The sequence below is a fragment of the Panthera tigris genome, chromosome D2, assembly GCF_018350195.1.
Source record: "Panthera tigris isolate Pti1 chromosome D2, P.tigris_Pti1_mat1.1, whole genome shotgun sequence".
Classification (NCBI taxonomy): Eukaryota; Metazoa; Chordata; class Mammalia; order Carnivora; family Felidae; genus Panthera; species Panthera tigris.
The window spans coordinates 85,536,492-85,556,397 of NC_056670.1; the positions used below are offsets into that span (position 1 = coordinate 85,536,492).

The following is a 19,906-nucleotide window of genomic DNA, read 5'->3' on the forward strand; positions in this document are numbered from 1 at the left end:
GTGCTAGCGTTGCCCGTATGACACTGAGCCATCGTGCGGGGCGTGACGGGTTTAAAGGCGCCGCTCGGTGCCCTTAGTGCCGTGTTTATGCTTTTAGCATCACGCCAGTTCTGTAAAGTAACAGCCATCACATTAAATTCATGTTGGTAGTTAAAATGTTATTGGTTTTGTAATTGTCTTGGTGTTCAGTTTGTATATTTATATACGTTTTGATTTTAGAGCTCTGCTAAACTCTGCAGACAGCATTTTCTAAATTTAGATTCATGCATATTTACGTAGCTTAATGAAAGTCATTTGTCACCAGTGGCAGTCATGGGAGTTTCTCTTTTAAAAGATTCAGTCCATTTTAATTAAGTTTAAAAATCACTGACAGAGCTAGAATACCATTAATTATATAATATTGTACACCCCCTGGGTATGAATGACAGAGATTTAGTGCCATTTAGTCCAATACAGAATATTTTAATTTCATTTAAGCAAATTGGGTTATTTTGAGTAATTTAATTTAAAAAGTGGCACTTCTAACAAGCCTAATTCTTTTCCAGATCTAACTGAATGGTTTTGTTTTTGTTTTTGTTTTTGTTTTTGTTTTTGTTTTTGTTTTTGTTTTTTTAAAGGAAAGCAAGAAATCCCAGGCAGAAAATTCAGTGTGTGTTTAAAAGTCAGCGCACAGGGGTTCTGGGTGGTTCAATGGGTTGAGCTTGATCTCAGCTCAGGTCTTGATCTTGGGGTCTTGAGTTTGAGCCCCACATTGGGCTCCTGGGGTGGAGCCTCTTTAGAAACAGTAGAGTGAGAGCTCATTTCCCAGGAAGTCCTATAATAACTACTATCTAACTAAAATGTTTGCTCACACCTTTAAGATTTGTGTTACATTATGACAACCTCAGGGGGAGGGTCTTTTTTTTTTTTATTGTTTTATTTTATACTTTTTAAAATTTACATCCAAATTAGTTAGCATGTAGTGCAACAGTGATTTCAGGAGTAGATTCCTTAGCTTCCCTTGCCCATTTAGCCCGTTCCCCCTCCCACAGCCCCTCCAGTAACCCTCTGTTTGTTCTCCATATTTAAGAGTCTCTTATGTTTTGTCCCCCTCCCTGTTATTATATTATTTTTGCTTCCCTTCCCTTATGTTCATCTGTTTTGTCTCTTAAAGTCCTCATATGAGTGAAGTTGTATGATTTTTGTCTTTCTTTGACTAACTTCACTTAGCATAATACCCTCCAGTTCCATCCACATAGTTGCAAATGGCAAGATTTCATTATTTTTGATTGTTGAGTAATACTCCATTGTATGTGTATACCACATCTTCTTTATCCATTTATCCATCGATGGACGTTTGGGCTCTTTCCATATTTTGGCTATTGTTGATAGCGCTGCTATAAACATGGGGGTGCCTGTGTCCCTTCGAAACAGCACACCTGTATCCCGTGGATAAATGCCTAGTAGTGCAATTGCTGGGTCAAAGGGTAGTTCTATTTTTAGTTTTTTGAGGAATCCATAATTTTTCCAGAGTGGCTGCACCAGCTTGCACTGCCACCAACAATGCAAAAGAGGTCCTCTTTGTCCGCATCTTCACCAACATCTGTTGTTGCCTGAGTTGTTAATGTTAGCCATTCTGACAGGTGTGAGGTGGTATCTCATTGTGGTTTTGATTTGCATTTCCCTGATGATGAGTGATGTTGAGCTTTTTTTCATGTGTTGGTTGGCCATCTGGATGTCTTCCTTGGAGAAGTGTCTGTTCATGTCTTTTGCCCATGTCTTCACTGGATTATTTGTTTTTTGGGTGTCGAGTTTAATAAGTTCTTTATAGACTTTGGTTGTGCAGCAGTATTTGGGTTTAAGCCCCTTGGCCTCGGCGGAGCTGTAGCCCCGCAGGTGAAGAGCACACACTCATCTGCCAGGCACACAGGCCTTTCGTGTCGGTGCCCCAGCAGCGGGGGGAGGTTCTGATCCAGCCCTTCCAGCCCTTCCTCGGAGCCGCTGGAGAGGAGATTGTCTGGGGCAGGTGAAGAGTCCCGGTGGTAGAGGAGCAGGCTGACAGCGGCCTGTGCAGGACCGAAGCCGTCTTTGTCCTGATTCAGTCTGCATTCAGCACCCCTGGGCTGAAGACAACCAGGTTTTCTATTTTTTTGCTCCAGGAGTCCATTTCATGAGTTCAGATCTATTGTTTCTAGGCCTTAGCCTTAGGTACCTAAGGACTTTTCCAGCACTTGGCTTTGTTCTTTGTACCCTTTGCCCGTAGTGAGCTGATGACCAAGATCCTTGTCAGAAATTCCGTACCCAACCGGCAGTGTCTGACTAGATAATGATGGCGTCATTATTGTCATTATCGATGGTAGTGACTGTATCCAGTCGGTGAAATAGAGTTTGTGCTGTTTGTAAGGATATTGTGTACAGAAGGCAGCAAAAGTTACTGCAAAGAATATTAAAAACATTCTGTCAATATCATGTAAGAATCAGATTTATTTTAAAAGTTCATATTAGGCATGCATTATAAAATTAGAGCCAGTCTTCTAGGACCAGTTCTTTTCTGTTTTTCTTTTCAAAATTAACTTTCTAAATTTTTACTCTATATTCTTCTCTCAAGACATCACAGTCTAGATAAATCCTGGTGCCCTAGGGACCAGGTGTTCAATCCGTTGAGCAAAACCCATAAGCCCGTATGTGTTCTTGGGCTCTGGGCACCAGAATCAGAATTGGCTGCTTGGTAATTACAAGTTTCCCATGAAAATTTTGCTTTATCCAATAGGGAGAAAGTTGTATATGTTTTTATTTTTCTTTTGAACCTTTACTGCTTTTTGGTATTGATTATGCCTCCTTTCAAAATCATAATCTGATAAATTGCTTCTGTATTTTATTGACAGCTGACATCATCTCAACTGTTGAATTTAATTACTCTGGAGATCTGCTTGCAACGGGAGACAAGGGCGGCAGAGTCGTTATTTTTCAGCGGGAACAAGAGGTCAGTGATTCACTGTACACAAACCAAATGAATTGCAGCCTTTCTCATGTCACTGGGAAGGAAGGAAAGCAGCACAGCACGTTCTCAGTCTCTAAGTTCACTTAGATTCGGTTACATCACATTAACCACATAGAATCTTCTTACCTCAGGGCTGAGCAAGATCTGTGTTTCAGCTCACTGACGTCCACCCTCTGAGCTCCGATTAAGTCCCCTGTGCCCTTACGTTCGGGGAGGAGAGTCCTCGCCCTACCCACAGGCTGTCGTGAGGACCAGATGAAGGATTGGGTGGTGGGGTTCTGCATTCATTTGCTTTCATCCTGTAATGAATTCAAGTGACTGTCGGTGAAAACCACTTCACAAGCCAGTGGAGGTGGCGGCTCCCAGCCGTGCTGTCCAGCAGTAAGTATGCTCTGAACGGCTCCTGCGGCGCTAGCCGCGGGGAAGGTTCTGTGTGTGTTGGGGGGCCATGAATTCTGTGTCCCTCCTCAGAGGTGAGCAGCAGTCTTGCACCCCCCCGAGGCCCCACCATCAGTGCTGGGAGGAAGGAGTCCTCACTGGGGCCTGAAGGACCCCACAGGTGAATCTCAATCACGAGCACTGCCTTTTCGGTCACTCCCGCTTTGCGGGGGGAAAGGGCAGAGAAACCCATGTTTTTCAGTTATGCGTAAGAGGAGAATGGGAGGCAGAACCAGGCCTTGCAGCCCCCCCCCCCTTTTATTTCTGGGGAGCCTCGTCAGAGCTCATGATGAGTTCTGATGAAGGAAGCAAGATGGCCTGGTGCCCTGCTCGTCTGTTGTGCACACGTTCCGGGGCAGAACCACCGGGAAGCCAGGCTTGGGTTTGTGGAAAGCCATCTGTCTTTTCTCTTGACAGAGTCACACACAGGCCCTCGTCTGTGTCCAGGCAGGTCAGTGTACGGTTACTTTCTCATCTGCAGATTCTGGTGTCTACATTTTTGTGGCAAAACTGGTGTGGCAGCTAGTGGGCCCTGGAATCTAGTAGACCTGTGCGGCAGTGAATGCTGGCCCTGCCACCAGAGAGGAGGCACGTAGGGGCATCTGTAGGAGAGGGAGCCCTGGGTGCCCCCAGTCAGTGGAGGATTGCTTCTGTAAGTGAGGAGAGGTGTGCCAGCATCTCATTGGAATATACATGTTGCAGCTCTAATTTTGCTATGTCTGTATAGTTTACAAAAATTTTTTTTCATACTTTTTAAATGTTTATTTATTGTTGAGAGAGAGAGACAGAGCATGAGCAGGGGAAGAGCAGGGGTGGGGGTGGGGACACAGAATCCGAAGCAAGCTCCAGGCTCCGAGCTGTCAGCACAGAGCCCGACGTGGGGATCGAACTCACAGACCGTGAGACCATGACCTGAGCAGATGTCAGACGCTTAACCAACTGAGCCAGGTGCCCCTAAAAAAAATGTTTTTAATGTTTATTTTTGAGAGCGAGTGTGAGTGGGGGAGGGGCAGAGAGAAAGGGAGACACAGAATCAGAATCAGGCTCCAGGCTCTAAACTGTCTGCACAGAGCCCAATGTGGGGTTCAAACTCATGAACCATGAGATCATGACCTGAGCCAAAGTTGGACGCTTACCCGACTGAGCCACCCCATGTGCCCCAATTTAAAAATTTTTTTTAATCTTATTTTTTCTGATTTGGAATGGTGAGAATTCTTGTGAATAATATTTATTGCCATTAGTCTTTGAAAATCTTCACAGATGATTTGGCAAGTTCATAGTTTTGCATTCTTTCCCCAGAGGTAGGTTAGGACATGGCACTCCTTAAGTAGAACTGTGTACCTGATCCTTTTCGGCAGAAGTAAAAGTGGTTGGTGGTGTTTATTACTTTTAGCAGAAGGATTATTTTTAGCAGATTGCTGAGCCATAGCTGTCCTAAATTTAAGAATTGACTTCAGCTCCTTAAGGTTTGCCATTTTAATGATATCCTTATAGAAAACTTTCCTCATTTTTGTGGGTCGTCATTGAAATCTAAAAACTGTCTAGCTTCAGCTGTGAAATAGATTGTGGTAAAACTCAAGCATCTTGTTACAAAATATGTTAACGCTTTTGAGAACCTGTAGTACAAAGTGTTTAGTTAAGATGGATTAAATCATTATTAATAAAGTGCAGCAGCAGATTTGTACAGCAAACAGGTGGTCAGAGTTGTTCAAGTTTGATAAACCCAAGCAACGGCAACTCACTCATCCCTGGGCAATGCGTTTCCCCATCCTTTTCTCGATACTTTGGTTAACATAAACAGAGCTTTCATATTCCATCTGCTTGTAAAATTTTCTAGTGGCTGCTGCATGCAACCCTCACTGTAGACTTCTCCAGCGCTGTCCGTTAAACGGCCCAGCCGGTTCTGCAGAACCGCGGAGCCCGGGGGGCTGCGGGGACACAGCAGGGCCTTGCCCGACTGGGGAGGGGGGGGGGGCGGCGGCATGAGTGTCAGGCTGAGCGATCAGGGAGATAGGGAGCCCTCCAGACATCGGGGGTAGGGAGCACGGTTCAAAGTATTGATCTTGGAGCTTTTTCCCCTCTCAGCAGCAGAGCCCTGTTGCGGGAAGCCCGGTGTGGCAGTCTCCAGGGAGCAGAGCTTGGGGACGCGGCTGTGCAGCCCTCGTCCTCAGAGCACAGCTTTGCACCTGACCGCGCGAACTGCCGTGTTTGCGTCGAGTCCGCCGACGCCAGCGCTCGGCACGTCTGCCGACAAGATAGGCCTCCCTCCACCTGCGGATCACAGCTCCCAGCGGCTCGGGCCGTTGGCCTGGGCTCTGGCTCTGCCCCCTCCTCCAGGCCCTCGCTCTCTCCTCTGTTCTGCCTCTCCTGGGATGGGACGGGGCATGGAGACCGCTCACTGCCCCTCAGGGTCTCAGCCTGGGGCGGAGGGGGGGGGGTGGGGGGGGTGGGGGGGGGAGGGGCGGGTCTGGTCGGGCAGTTACAGCAGGAAGACAGCCCAGCAGGGTCAGGAGCACCCATTCTGGTTCTTGCGCACGGTGGCGGGGGAAGGAGAGCAGCGGGCGCCTCATAGATTGGTTCAGATTCTGCTGTTTCTCGAAGTGCATTATGGTCCTGAGCCCTGGGACTGAGGACTCTCCAGATTTTTCTTTCCTAAATAGTCCCATTTCATTTTTCTCGTCAGCAAGTTAGAAGCATCTGCTGGCAAATGCTGCTTTTCTCGTGGACGTTAGCCCACCGAGCACAGCGCACGCGTGGAGGCCATGTGCTAGATCCCAGGGTCCGTGTGTGGCTTCTGGGAGTGTGCAGCAGTGGAGAGATCAAGGCAGCTTTGGGGGTGTCTCCTCATAATGCTTGATCTTAACTCAGAGATAGAAAGAAATCTAGACGTAAAGCTCCCTCTGTTTCATTCGGTTTCTCTGACACACTTCCTAAAGTGTTAAAAAAATGTAAGACTAAACATGCTGATTAGATAGCAAGAATTAAACAAAATTTAAAATTTAAAAAAATTAAAACAATTATATTAATTACGTATTCTTACTGTTTTATAGAAAATGTCATTTGAGGCATACAGAAGATTTGAGGTATTAGTATAAGTATATTATGAACCCACCACCCAGGTTTTACTCTTTCGTAAAAGAAAACCAAGCCCTTGGCAGGTGGATGAGGCTCCCGTGTGCCCTCCCCGTGCTGTCTTCCAGCTTTATCCCCAAGTCTTACCTTACTCTCCCTCGGCCTTCCCAGAGTTGGTTATGACTTTGAAGACGGCCTGTATCTTCCCGAGCGTGTGTTTATACTTTTACTGCAACATGTAGAATTGTTTTATGTGTGCTAAAAATCCACATAACAGGTATCCTCTACCGGCGGTGGTCACCGCATACGTGCCATTCGATGGCCCTCTTCCCGGCGGGCACGAGTGCGGTCTGGGCCGGCTGCCCCAGGGCCCAGGGGGTGCACTCACCCGCTGTGGGCCCTCGGCCTCTCTCCAGAAGTGCACGCACGGCAGGGCCTGCTCATGTTTGCGGAACCCTGGCTCACGTGCACCCGGAGCGCGTGCCTAGGACAGAGATGGAAGGTCTGGGAAATCTCTGTTACTTGTTTTTTCCACGTAAATTAATTTGGAGTGTCATCTGTGTAATAATTTTTGACCCGGGATTTTGTTTAAGTTTTTAAAAATGTGTGTGGTCATTTTATAGTCATATTGGTGGTACGGAGTTTTTCTTTGCACTGTGCTTTGTTCATTAAAACAGCCTCCTGTTTCCTTGCAGAATAAAAGCCGCCCTCACTCTAGGGGAGAATATAATGTTTACAGTACCTTTCAAAGTCATGAACCAGAGTTTGACTATTTGAAAAGTCTAGAAATTGAGGAAAAAATCAATAAAATTAGGTGGTTACCACAACAGAATGCTGCTCATTTTCTACTCTCTACAAATGGTAAGAGCTTTTTTGTTTTTGTAAGTGGTTATTTGATGTAGGATTTTATTTTTAATTTTCTGGGTATAGGTTCCTTTTTTACTTTAACCCATTCTAGAAAACGTTTCTGTTTAAACTTTGGGGAGAGGGTAAATTATTAGCTAGGCAGCAGGTGGTAGGCTGAGGACTTAAAGAACACAGAGGTGAGCACGCACACGCTCCCCATATGGCGCTGCCCTGCGGCACACACCCCCCTTCTTTACTTACTGTGCCGACAGAACGTCCAGGTTTGTCCGTAACCGGAAGCTAAGGTTCAGAGGCTCGTAGCTTAGAAATCCACATAGAACCACACAGTTTTCTGATGTAATACTCGACTAACAGTGGTGCGTGCTAAGGTTTTTCTTTTAATACGGAGACTAAGATTTTTATTTTCAGATAAAACTATTAAATTATGGAAAATAAGCGAGCGGGACAAAAGAGCAGAAGGTTACAACTTGAAAGATGAAGACGGACGGCTTCGAGACCCATTCCGAATTACGGCGCTGAGGGTACGCGCTGCGTCTCCTCACACTACTCGGTTCTCTTCCTAGTTAACCGGGGACAGTGCGTGCGTCTGCGTAGAGGAGACCGCTGAGTGGGGCCCCTGTGGGGTCCGCCTTTTCCGGCCCGTGGAGGCTGTCTGCGATCACAGTCGCCGCTATTTGTATGTGTTACGGTCGGGTTTCCTTGTGCGTCACGTAAGCAGGAAGTCACACGGCGTCTTCAGAAAACACGATGACACTGAAGAGACTCAGATCTAACTCCACAACAGATCTTTCTAAGCGTGTCGACCCCCTTCACTGCAAAGGTCCTGAGTGGCGCGTGGGTCGTGGTGACGTCCACGTGGGATTCGGAACGTTGCCCTGCGTGGAGCCGCGTGGGCCGCAGACGCTGGCTTTCACGGAGTTCCCTGGGTTAGCTGGGGCATGTTCTCAGGTTTCCGAATCATCACTTCTTTTTCTAACTGTGAAATTAAAAAAATTCTTCCCTCCCTTTTTTGCTGACCCTGAGCCCAGTATGAAATGACCGTCACTTCTGGTACCTAGATTTTTTTTTTTTTACTTTTTAACATCTATGACGTTGAGTAAAAGTAACTGAACAGGCTCTCAGGGTCCTGTAATTGGCCCCCCGGTGCGCACCCTGGCCGGTGCGTACAGCGAGACGGGATATGGCAAAGGAGGTGGGGTGTTAGTTCGGAGGCCTGTCCTAAAACCGCTGCCTGGTACACGGGAAAATTGTCGGCTGGCTGGTTTCTTTTCTAATGAGGTTTAAAAACTTTGCTGAATACTGTTCACCAAGTGAACACCTAGTTAGTGGATACGTTCCAGGTTAGTAGGAAGGTGTGACAGGGAAGGACACCGTCCTGCGGAGACCCTTCCCCGCACCACACCCCACCGCAGTGACACTGGGCACGCACAGCATGCTGGGATGGCGGGCACGCGGGTCAGAGCCACAGCCCGGCAGCGGAGGCGGTGCTCCCCGTGGTTCAGGGAACAGCAGCGTGCGGCTGAGTAGCATTGCCCAGGAGGAGAGCGGGCTGGGTCAGCCTCTTCCAAGGCCCTCGGGTCCCAAGTGTTGCCGTGTCCAGGGGCTGATTCCGAGAAGCGACGTAATATACTCGGGTGGAGTTTATAAAACTGATTTGAACCGAGTTGTGTCGATCTGAACATTGGTGATTTCTGCTGCCCCGGTTACCGCTTTCACATCCACGTGGCAGCGAGAAACCGCTCGCAGTGACGGTGGCACTGGTGTCGGCTGCCAACACCTGAAGCGCCTCTAAGTGGGCTGGGCTGGAGGAGGCATTGGGCGCCCTGCTCTGGCCTCCTGTCGGTCCCCGGCCGCCCTCACGGCCTCCCGCCTGCCCGCCCACCGGCTGGCACACTCTCCCCGCTGCTGGAAACCTGCTCCCCCCTGAGCGCACCGCACGCTCACGTGCCTCTACCGTAAAAACCATAGGTCTTATTTGGGTAAATAAAACCAGTGCTGGTTTTATTCAGAGGCTCTTTTATGTGTTTCGCCCAAATAAAATTGGTCTAATTGGTGGCCAGAGTGTGATTTCATCAGAAACTGCTTTTGTTAATCCCAGTGGGGTTTAAGACATCACAGGCTGTAAATAGACTGGTCTTGGTGAGTTTAAGCCCATATTTGATTTCTTAACTGCCTCTCTAAAAGCTAAAAATAGAGTATTTGTCTAAACTTAGCTGAGTGGGAGTCACATACTGCTTTTTTTTTTTTTTAACGTTTATTCATTTTTGATAGAGCATGAGTGGGGGAAGGGGGGGGTACACAGAATCGAAAACAGGCTCCAGGCTCTGAGCTGTCATCACAGAGCCCGACGCGGGGCTCGAGCTCATGGGCTGTGAGATCATGACCTGAGCTGAACTTGGATGCTTAACTGACTGAGCCACCCAGGCACCCCAAATACTGCTCTATTTAAATTTTGTTTTCCTCCTAAATTATTTTAGCGCCAAAAAAGGAATTTAATTAGGAGGAAGAGGCTTTCAGGCCTGGCATTTGAGTTGCCACGTGTTTTGATCAGTTAAAAGACTGGTTGAGGGCTGTGGCCACCCTCCCTGTGCCCCGCAGGGCAGAGAGGCCAGCGTGCGGTCGGCACCTGTCTGCCTGAGGTGCAGGAAGCAGTGTTGATGCATGTTTCTCCAGGCAGTTTGCAGACTTTTGGTCAGAGAAGACGAAACGAGAGGTGCTCCCTTTGGCTTTTAATTAGAAAAATAACGAGTTACTACTGTTCATTTTTTATTGTGATTTTAAAGCTTCTGCCTTCTTTTCCATTGATGTCAGCGATGTTGGGACTTTTTTCTTTTTCACACGCGTGGACACGATGACGCACAATGGCGCCCCTGCCGCTCGTGTGGGCATGTGTGTGTTTGGGCCGGCCCCGTCCCTCCCGCTTTGCCTGGCTGACTCCACGTCTCCATGGTGGCATAGGTGTCCTGTCCCCTGACCACAGCGCACAGCACAGAGATGGGGTTTTGTGCCCCCTTTTTAAAAAAGTTTCTTGTTGAAGCATAATCTGTGTACCAAAAACTGCCTCTGCCGTATAAGTGAACGGCTCCATGGGTATTTCTGGGCTGACTTGCCCGCGGAGCCAGCAGCAGCTCAGGCATGGTACTTCAGCTCCCTGGGGGGCCCCCGTGCGCTCTCCTGTCCCCGCGCCCCCTCCGCGGTGCGTGGCATTTGCACCGAGCAGACCAGCTGTGTAGTGTCCCTTTTAAAGGCAGTGGCTGCAAGGGAGAGAAAGGGATGGGGGTCCTTGACGGAGTCTCCCATGGAGACTTCGCTGTCCTCGTGGCTGCGGGGACACACGGGAAGGAGAAGCCAAGCATTAGGCATCGGTGCGCTGGAAGCACTTTGTTAGGTGCCAGTTCAGTCTGCCCTTCGACGAACGTAACCGGCCCTGGCGGTGGCCGCAGGGAGGGACAGGACCCCGTTTGTAGCCTGTTTTCATAGCTCTGGTAATTGCTTATTTGGGGTATTGTCTGTACGAAACTGTTAGCTCACTGTGAACTTGGATTTGTTCCTTTTTGTTTTCTGCTGTCTTGAAGTGTTGTAATTTTATGCTGCGGTGATCTTTGTTTTGAATTCCTGTCTCCTTCCGTTTTTAGGTTCCAATATTGAAGCCCATGGATCTTATGGTAGAAGCAAGTCCACGACGAATTTTTGCCAATGCTCATACATACCATATAAATTCCATTTCAGTAAATAGTGATCATGAAACGTATCTTTCTGCAGATGACCTGAGAATTAATCTATGGCATTTAGAAATCACAGATAGGAGCTTCAGTATCCTTCATCAGATGGCGGTCTCGGCATTTTTTCACGTTTGTCCCTCAGAGACGTGGTTCTCCGTGCACGTCTCTTCCTGCGTCTGAGTCTCCTCTTCTACACGCTTGCTGCACCGTAGCCCGTGGTGGAGGTTCCCTGGGATTTGGAGCATCCCTAAAAATGGAAACTACTTTCTGCCTTTGGGGAGGGTTTTCTATGTAATGAGAATGACCAAGTCTGTTGCCCCCGGGTTAATGAGAGGCTGTTTTAAATAGCATCTGTTGGAGGCTCCGTTGTTGCCCGCCCGCCCCCCCCCCCCAAATCTGCTAGTAGATAACAGACTGGAAAACACTGGCTGTGGTTCGAGTGATGTTTAATCATCCAACCCAAGAAGTGACACGTAAGAATTGTGTCTTAAAAGATTTGTTTAAGGAGTATTCAAAAGAGTGGTGCAGTTACACTGTTACGAAGGTGAAAGTCTGCCAATTATTGGTTAGGCAAGTTCTTGATTTCTCCAGAAATGAGAGTCCTGTCACATGTGCACGTCAGGGGGCTTCAGTCAGGATTTCCCACGTTCTGGAGCGATGTCGGGCTGGCCGGAGCGGGACGGCGTCCGCAGGGTCGCCTGGGCTGCGTGTGACGCCTCCATTCAGGACAGTCCACGAAATCAAGCGTATGTACCTTTCAGATTCGAGCATGTGACACGTGAGTTTTATTATCTGTTGTCCTTTTACTTGATTCGGTTATTTCCTGACCGTGGTAACTCGTTTCCCGAAGAGCGTGCGGGCCCGGCCGCGGGAGGAGGCCCGCCTGGGCCAGGGGCCGCTGTGGCCGCCGCACTTTCTGTGTCTCTTCCTCTGCAACCTTGCGAAACGTCCCAGCTTAGGAGGTTCATGCCCATGGTCCCTGCCTTCTCTTTATTCTCCCTAAATTGTTCTCTTTTAAATCAGTGTTTCTCCCATTAGTACATGACTGTTTGGAACAAACTTCCAGTAAGCGGGGAAGTTCTTCCCCCTCCGTCGTTCCAGACAGCCAGGGTAGGTGGCGGTGTGCACGCCTGCAGCCTTTTCCCGGCGGCGCAAGGACGCGTGTGTTCGGAAGCGCCGGGCTCATCCTCTGCTTGGTGGTAGTGACGTGACGTTCCAAGCGCTCGGGAATGTCAGCGGCCGAGTTCAGCTCTGGGACCTTAATTAGCATCGAGTCCCTCAGGCCGTCCAGGCCTTCCTCCTCCTCTGGAAACCTGCACTCCTGGGGGCCCGCCTGGGGCTTTGTAAAACCCCAAAGCCAGTGGGCACAGAGCCGCGTGCACGGGGCCTGGTGCACAACAGAGTGAGCCTCTGCCGTCAGCCCCATTTTCTCCACCGCATTCTGACCGTCTTTCTCGTATCCGTGAGACTCCAGGTGTGTAACTGCAGGGTTTGGAGCTCTTGAGGTTGGCGGCTCCGCGCTGTGCTCTGTGTGCCCCTCGAGCCCGAGGACTGGCGCCGGGGCGCAGGCCGTGTGTGGTACCAGTTCCGTGCGGGCTTTGGGACCGGCGCCCCCGCCCCCTCAGCGTGCTTGCTTTCAGCAGAGCATTGGATCTTCCGAAAAATAACTTTTCACGTTAGTGAAACCAAACAGACCGTTTTTAATTTCCTCGATTATAGGTGAGTTAAAGTATTTGCTGTTGATTTACCGCCCATTAGTGTGAAGTTTTTTTGGTGTCCCTTGTCATTCTTCTCCTGTCGGAAGCTCCTGTTTTTCCTTCATGATTGGCGAGCGCTCTCAGTTCATAAACGATTTGTGTACGCACTCACAGTTTTCGTTGCCTTTATAAAATTTTGTCTCCCCATCGTGTTCCGAACGCCCTTCCTTGTGACCTAGATTTTGAGACACATACGCTTTGACATACTTTTTGCATCTGTTAACACTATCTTATTTTTCCTAACACGATTACTTTAAAAATACCTTTGATCCATTCACACGAGACCTCCAGCAGCGAATTGTGCTCTTTCCGGACACTCAGCCCCCGCCCTGTGCCCTTGGACCTCTGCGCCCGTCCGCTCGCCGACGGCCGGCCCTCCTCTCACCCTGGTCAACGTTGCAGATCACGCCCTGCGCGTGAGGGGAGTGCGGCTCGCTCTGTTCGGGTGCCTCCCCACCTGCCTGGGCAGTTTCCTCGCGGGCTGGCACGGACTGCGGCTCCTTGAACTTACCGGGAACTCTGCCCTGGCGCTCGGCGCGGGGGTGCCCCGTGAGCTTCCCTGGACTCCCAGCAGCCCCTGGGCGTGGCCCGGGTCTCCACCCTACGTAGCAGTGCACAGGGTCGGCTGCAGGGCTGCAGTCCCTCCAGGATCGCTGCCCACACTGGGTGCTGTCCAGTGACACGCTGTGGCGTCACCTAGTTGTCAGTGGAAGGGTTCATCTGGCCCCCGTCGTTCCATCCCGGCCCGTAGCCAGATTCCACTCTCCTCTTGTGTTTTTCAGTGAAGTGATTTCCGTATTTGGCAAGCTATGCTGTTCTAGCTACTTAGAACGAGCTCTTGATGGCAGATGAAAAAATTCCTAGAAAAGCAGAATCTTGGAATTTGGCAGGTCTCGTGTGTGTGTGACGTATGGATAGAAGTATGGGATTTTCGCACGGGTCTTACACCATCAGGCACGTATGATCTTGCCGTGAACGTCTTGTGGAACGTTGGTGGCAGCAGTGGTCCGGGCCTGCTGAGCCGCGGCCCCGTGGTCTGAGCGGCGCTTAGGTGACACAGGCCCTCTTCCTGGCGTGTTCCCCTGCACGCCGTCTGTGTGGTCACCTCCTTTACGTGTCCACTCTTCACGCTCACGGTGGGTCTTTCCCGCCTGCCGTTCGCGTGGACGCGGTCGAAGCTGCCGAGCACCTGCCTTAACCGTGTGCCTCCAGACATCGTGGACATCAAGCCCGTAAACATGGAGGAGCTGACGGAGGTGATCACCGCGGCCGAGTTCCACCCGCACCAGTGCAACGTGTTCGTCTACAGCAGCAGCAAAGGGACCATCAGGCTGTGCGACATGCGCTCCTCAGCCCTGTGCGACAGACACTCCAAGTGTAAGTGCCTGGAGGGCTCGGCTTGCCTCGTTGAAATCCGCCTGTTCTCCAGGCGCAAGGCTGTCTCCAGAGACACAGGGTTCCTTCCGTTCCGCTCCCTCCCGCGCAGGCGTAGGACCTGCTGTCGATCACCAGTCCCGGGGGGCTCTCGCGTGGGCCGTTGCTGGCGCCACGTGGACGGTGAGGGCAGGGTCCCGTAGACTTTCCGTTAGGTGTCCCTCGGAGGGGCGGCCCGTAGAGGTTCTCCCGCCACGGTCTCAGGGCTGCGTCTGAGGGCTCCCGGGCCGGGGCCGGCCGAGAACCATGTGTTGCCTCCACCTCCGTGCGCTAGGACCTCGTGCGGCGGCTAGGGCACGTTTCACTCGTGGTCGTTCTCGGCTGTCGCGATGGGCTCTGTTCACAAGTGAGCTTTGCTGCCCTGGAAGGCACTTCCCTCAGGTGACGCTCTAGCACTTTAATCCGCCGAGCCTTGAAGTTTCTTCTGGGTGAGGAGAGTTTGATCTTGTTTTCAGTTTTAGCCATAAAGAGTAGGCCCGGCTTTATAGAAAAGCAGAAGCGTGCGTGTGTCCTCCCTTGTGTCCCGTGGTGGGGACTGGACTGCACAGCAAGCTCTGCCGGCGTGTCCCCGGAGCCCGCGAGGGCGCCTCGATTCCCGTGTCCTGGGACGCGCTCTCCTTCGGTGGAGTCAGTCCATTGACCGTTCTGTTTGCGGTGGCTCCCCTGCCGAGCACGGCCACACAGCAGCGCCTCACGTCAGATGTGCTTGCCGACTGGTTCACGGGAACCTTTTTTGCCTTATTCTCGTTTTTCTGAGGCTAAGGTGTGTTTTCAAGAATTCCGTCCTCTTTATAGGAGTCCTGCAGTGAAGAGTCAGCTTCGTATGATGTTGACCTGTGTCTCTCAAGATTAATAGTCTTTTTTTCTTTTTTTTAGTTTATTTAAGTGATCTCTAGACCTAATGTGGGACTTGAACTCATAACCCCAAGATCAAGAGTCGCACACTGTTACCGACTGAGCCAGCCAGCCACCCCTCACCATGATATTCTTGAAGAGACCATTTTGCAAAGATGCCAGGAGTAGTTCTTGTCGGCAGTTTCTTTGAGGAGACACTCGGCATTGCCAGTAGCTAGCTTGCTTAAAATTCATTCCACGTGCAGAGCCAAGAAACATACAGGTTCCCACGTTTAAAAAGAAAAAAAAGGCTAAAGCGACTTAAAGTGAAGTGCAGAGACCCTCACTCGAAGCTTCCTGAGCCGAGGGTGTGATGGCACCCTGGGGGACTGGGGGGCTCACGGAGCCTCTGGGGCCGCTGTGGCAGCGCAGGTCGGGGGCTGTTGAGTTTCTGCTGAAACCACAAAACCTGTAGGAGAAAGGAATGTCTGCCGAGGAAGCATCTGGAATCTTTCTGAAAGTAATTGGGTCTCGTTAATGGAACTTGGCTCCCAGACAGCAGAGACTGACACGGGCTTTGGTGGGTGGGACCATCCGGAGGTTACAGTCTGGACCCAGTGTGCCCAGGCGGCGCCACCTCGGTCTTCCTGTGACACGGGACAGGGCTGCTTGGGCACCCGGGTGTCTGTGGTCGCGACCTGTGGTTAGCATGGCGGTTCTTGACCGCGGCCCACGCCGGCATGTCGGGGGCGGATTCCCCAGGCCGCAGCCCTGGGCCTCAGCCGTGGGCGTGCTGCTCCCGGGTCCGGGCGGGATCGGGGGGTTTCTGATGCTGTCCCCTGTCAGTGACTGGCCCCGGGCCACCTCCTCGAAGTCTCTGAAGCACAGAAGGTGAAGGCCAGAAAACTCACAGACTGGAAAGGTCAGGAGCTTGAGTGGCATGCGGGCTGTGCCCCCCTCTGGGGTCCCCGGGAAGGGCCTGGAGCCCAGAGCATGGTTCGTCCTCTGGCTTTTAAACAGAAGCCGAACACGTTGTGTTTTCCAGTTTTTGAAGAACCCGAAGATCCCAGCAGCAGGTCCTTCTTCTCCGAAATCATCTCCTCCATCTCCGACGTGAGGTTCAGTCACAGCGGCCGGTACATGATGACCCGAGACTACCTGTCGGTGAAGGTGTGGGACCTCAACATGGAGAGCCGGCCCGTCGAGACCCACCAGGTGAGACCGCCGCACCGGGACGGCGCCGCGTCTGCCCGCGGCGCCGTCTAACCTTCCTGTGGTTTCGTTAAGGTGCACGAGTACCTGCGCAGCAAGCTGTGCTCTCTGTACGAGAACGACTGCATCTTCGACAAGTTCGAGTGCTGCTGGGGCGGCTCAGACAGGTGAGGCCGCGGGCAGGCCCGCACGGGAGGCAGGGGGCTTCGGGGGGTGGGGGGGGGGCCGGTTGTGCCGAGCCGTGCTTTGAAGGCTGGTTTTCAGGCTCTCGACAGTTTATTTTTATTTATTTAATGTTTTGCTTTGAGAGCGAGCGAGCGCGAGCATGCGCACACACGGGGGAGGGGCAGAGAGAGAGAGAGAGTCCCAGGCAGCCTCCGCACTGTCAGCACAGAGCCCGACGCGGGGCTCGATCCCACAAACCCTTGAGATCGTGATCTGAACCGAAAGCCGGAGTCGGATGCTTAATGGACCGAGCCACCCAGGTGCCTCCCGCCTCCAACCCCAGCCTGCTGCCCCCACCAGACGGTTTCCGTGGAGAGAAGGTGCTCAGGAGGAAGTTCTCCCCATGCTTGTGGTGCTTACAGTACCTGTGGTACTAAGGTTCTTTTGGGCTGTTTTTTAAATGCTTTTAAAGTAACGTCTCATGTCCTGCTGCCGAGAGGACTGTGACGGAAGGGACTGGGGTGGTGGTTTCCCCCTGAGCATGTGACCTGCCGCATTCCAGTGGCCTTTCCTGCGGGAGAGCAGCGGGGAGCGCCCTCCCGGCTCACTGGTGGTGGTGCTCCGGCGGCAGGGCCTGGTGGCCTCCGCAGTGTGGTAGTTCTGGTGCCTCGGGAATGTGTCTTGTGCCGGTTCATCAGAGAGGACGGCGCCAGTAGTGCCGAGGGTCACGTCATTGCTGTCGAACGACACGTTGCGTTTGTGGTGCTGGGATGGGGCGGTCCCACGTGACCGAAGGAAACTGCACGGCAGCCAGCATGAAGCGGGGGTTGGAAGTAGAAGGTCAAGGGAACCCTGGGTGCCGGGCTGGCCCGCGGGCATCCGGTCCCAGGACCCAGGTCTTCACAGCTGAGGTCTGGTGCAGTTACAGCCTGGGGCCCACGCACAGTGCACAGTGATGGGGAGACCCTCGAGGGTTCTGGAAAAGGCATCATCCATCTACGTTCAGAGTCCCAAGGGACATCTGTCTGAGACTTTGAGCATAAAAGTCCCCTGAGATTTGTAACCATCGGCCTGTCCCCCGTCACGGGATGTGGAGTATGTGTACTGGCGGCCTGATCTGGGAAAGCTACTGAGGGCCTGGGTGCTACGTAGCAGGCCGGGCTCTGGGCATCAGGAGGAACAGACGTTTTCGGGCCTAGGCTTTTACCCGATTTACGTGCCGACCTGCCACCTCTTGGTGTTTGGTGGATGCTGCTGGAGACACGAGTCCCCAGGGCAGACTCCGGGCTTCAGACCCCTGGCCTTGCAGGGTAGCGTGAGCTCCGTGCGGGCACCAGTTTTCCAAGGCCCCCGCGCCGCACAGGAGTGACACAAGGGGCCCAGGCCGGGCCGCACAAGCAGCGGGGTTGGTGTCACATCCAGCGTGACTGGGCTTCTCAGAAAACGGTGAGCCCGCCTGCCCGTGGACGCTGCGGAGCCCAGACTCGGGGCCCAGGGAGAGAGCACTCGAGAATCACATTCTTGGCACAGCCACGAAGACGCGGAGGGGCACCCCGCACCCATGGTGGATTGCCTCTCCCGGTACACCCAGGGCTCGAGATTTCCCCAGATGTACAGGTAAAAACTACCAAGTACGTGAAGGAAAGCTACTGTGAACAAGTCCGAAACAGCAGCAAAACCGAACCTCTGCGGATTCAGACACTGGAACTGTAAGCTGCAGAGTATAAGGTAAGAGGGCTGAAAATGTTTCCAGACTGAAGGAAGGAACCAAAACCTGAGCAGGGAACCGTGAGCAAAACCACTAGAAATGACCCGAGAGATTTATAAACGGAGCAAACAGAACTTCTGGGAAGGAACTACTCAGTGGTTGAAAATGACCATGGGTTCAGTAGGAGATCCCGGGCAGTTAGAGAACAGGAGAAGCCGTTGTCTGGGGCCCAGCGCGGAGCTCCAGGGGTAGGATCTGCAGAAGGGCACGAGCGAGCGTGGAGGCTGGGGGAGGGGCACCTGGTGAAACACGTGTTAGAGGCGTGCCCAGGAGTAGAGAACTATGGAGAAGTGATGTCCGATGCGACGATGGCCAGGAACTTCCTGTAACAGACGAAGACTTGAGGAACAGGTTCACGAAGCACAGAATTCCATGTCTGTGTCCTATGAAATCCCAGGGCACCGCAGGCAGAGAGAGGTTAAAAGCAGCCATGGGGAAAAAAGACGCGCTACCTGGAGAAGGGACAGTCGGGCTGGGAGCGGCCTTCTCGGCACAGCAGGTACACGGGATGGTGTGACGCGGCGTGTTGTCCTTCCCTGTGACCGCTGTCACTGCCCGCCGAGATAAACGATCGGCCGCTCGGAACAGTGCGCAGTAAAGCGCATTCAGATGGGGGACGGTTCACCCTGACCAGAAGCTTACAGGATAGATCTCAGGGGTGTGCTTCCAGGAAAGGACGTGACCCCAGAAGGCGGCTCTGAGAGCTCAGGCAGGCGCACGGCCACCGCCAGCCCTGGCCCTGTGAGCCAAGCTGAGGAATATTGACTCTGAGCTCTCTGATGTAAGCCGGTTGTCTGTGTTGTGGGGACAGGTTACAGCTGTCCCTCGGCCGTCTAGTACACGAGCTGGGAGTGACTGAGAGACGGGGCCAGAGCCGTGAAGGAGCAGCACCTACACGGAAGAGACCGAAGGACTTCGAGACGGCGAAGAAAAACTTAAGGGACTTCACCCACTTTAACGTTGTCAACTTGTTTTATATCAAAATGCGACAGTGAAAACCCACGAAAGCAGATATGACCAGCCAAGAGCGGAGTGTCCAGAATCCGTGAAAGAGTTGGAGAGGGACAGCTCACAAGCGGGAACTGACAGAGACGGAAAGAAGACGAGAGCGCTGGGTCTCAGCAGTCGGCACGTTGAAGGGACAAGGACACCTTCTCACAGCCTTTACAACGGTGGGCTGAGGGCGGAGCCCGATGGCCTTGACCACGGCCCTCCTTTTGAGACTGGCAGCGGCCCACATGGGTCAGGCACCTGGTGCACGTGCAGGCAAGAAACACGCTCAGAAACCGGAGCTAGCACACCCCTGAGGGGCCCCCGTGTTCGCCGCCAGGGGAGCGGACAGGAAAACTGTTGTCTGTCCGTAACGTTTGCCACTAAAAACGAGTGAAAATCGATGAATTAAAACTACACATATCACGTGGGTGATCTCACAAGGATAGTAAGCAAAGAAAGCATACTGTGGAAGAATACGTATGATTTGATGCTTTCCGAGTTCTCTAGAACACGCAAGAAGGTATTGATTTTAAGAATACATAACTACTCCAAATGGAAACACGTACAGGAATACTACTCCTCTTCTGTGACGGTTCCCAGCAGGGGCCCCGGGTGGGAGATCTGTCCGTCTAGAGAGGTACACAGTGGGATTTGACCATGTTAG

General features: G+C 51.9%; 1 protein-coding gene across 2 annotated transcripts in view; it reads left to right on the forward strand.

The window, feature by feature from the left end:
- The window catches only part of PPP2R2D (protein phosphatase 2 regulatory subunit Bdelta), a 55,842-nt gene that overhangs the window by 27,555 nt on the left and 8,381 nt on the right, over positions 1-19,906 (forward strand). For both annotated transcript variants that reach the window (XR_006209423.1, XM_042961127.1), the window contains exons 3-9: positions 2,865-2,962; positions 7,186-7,351; positions 7,766-7,878; positions 10,993-11,170; positions 14,049-14,213; positions 16,150-16,319; positions 16,392-16,483. Coding sequence is in view for 1 of the 2 variants with exons in the window: in XM_042961127.1 (XP_042817061.1) it covers positions 2,865-2,962; positions 7,186-7,351; positions 7,766-7,878; positions 10,993-11,170; positions 14,049-14,213; positions 16,150-16,319; positions 16,392-16,483 (982 nt within the window). In the remaining variant the exon portion in view is untranslated. The remainder of the gene's footprint in view (positions 1-2,864; positions 2,963-7,185; positions 7,352-7,765; positions 7,879-10,992; positions 11,171-14,048; positions 14,214-16,149; positions 16,320-16,391; positions 16,484-19,906) is intronic.